The 1,200-nt window shown below is 37.5% G+C and overlaps 1 gene segment (V, D, J or C); it reads left to right on the forward strand.

Annotated features, from left to right (window-relative positions):
- Positions 1–6: 6 nt before the first annotated feature.
- On the forward strand, positions 7–296 carry LOC103461469 (Ig kappa-b4 chain C region-like). The segment is given in 1 exon segment: positions 7–296. A coding segment is annotated over 1 exon segment (258 nt).
- The last annotated feature ends 904 nt before the right edge of the window (positions 297–1,200 follow it).

Genomic DNA, 1,200 nt, shown 5'->3' on the forward strand with positions numbered 1-1,200 from the left:
CAGCAGCAGCAGCAGGTGACCCTCATGTGTCTGGCCAACAAGGGCTTCCCCTCAGACTGGACTCTGTCCTGGAAGCTGGACGGCAGCAGCAGCAGCAGCAGCTTGGAGCAGAGCAGGAGCCCCGGGGTGCTGCAGAATGACGGCCTCTACAGCTGGAGCAGCACCCTGAGGCTCCCTGCTGACCAGTGGAGGAAGGTGGGCTCTGTGACCTGTGAGGCCTCCCAGAGCTCCCAGTCTGCAGTCATAGAGACACTGAGGAGAAACCAGTGCTCCCAGTCCTGAGCTGATTCTTGGGGTTTCTAATGTTTTATTCAGCTATAGATCACTTGCTTTAAAAATCTTTGTTTTATTTCATCTTCATAACTTCTGTTATGTGTTTCAAAGCTCAATTTCTGTCAAAAATAATAAAATGAAAATCCTTACTCCTGTTTTGACTTCTTATTTTTTCTATTCTTACCTTGTCAGAGGAAAAACAATTTTTTGTTCACTGTGTGTTGCATGTTAGTAGAGGTTTTTTGCTGCACAAACTGCAGCTCATCAGTATTACTCATAATAAATATATAATTTCCTTCCAGTTTATTTATTTAGCTACAAAAAAGCTATACATCCTATTAAATTATGTATAATATGAATTATGTTTATGATTAATACTTTAACAAAATTGATCAAAATAGATCTTAAAATCTCTCTTTTTAAATAAGCAATTAAAAGTGTCATGTGCCCATATGATTGTCATTCAGTAATTGATTGTTCTTCAGTGTTAACATAACTTGGCTGTTCAAAGTTTGAGCTCTGACAGAATCATCAGCCTGAACTTTATTGATGGTCAGAGTGAAGTCAGAGTTTGATCAACTGTCTGTGAAACTATTTAAAATTCCTGAAACTTTTCTTTTGGACAAATAATGAACAGCTTGAGTGTTTCACCCATTTTCTGTTCTAACCAAGATGTTTATTGCCATACATCTAACCCATAAATAAGATTTTATTTTAATTTTTGTTAAAATCTTGTTGCTTCTTGCATAGAAAATGAGGCTAAAACAATGTATCTCTATTTAAATAAATTCAACACACAACCCTACACTGTGTTCGGTAAATCTCCATGAGTACCTGAATGACAACACCAAAGTGGCTCTGTGGAAATGTTCTGACTGATTCCAATAGAGATTAAAATTGATCTGATCTATTTAAGACAAAACTCAT

The sequence above is a fragment of the Poecilia reticulata genome, unplaced genomic scaffold, assembly GCF_000633615.1.
Source record: "Poecilia reticulata strain Guanapo unplaced genomic scaffold, Guppy_female_1.0+MT scaffold_1669, whole genome shotgun sequence".
NCBI lineage: Eukaryota > Metazoa > Chordata > Actinopteri > Cyprinodontiformes > Poeciliidae > Poecilia > Poecilia reticulata.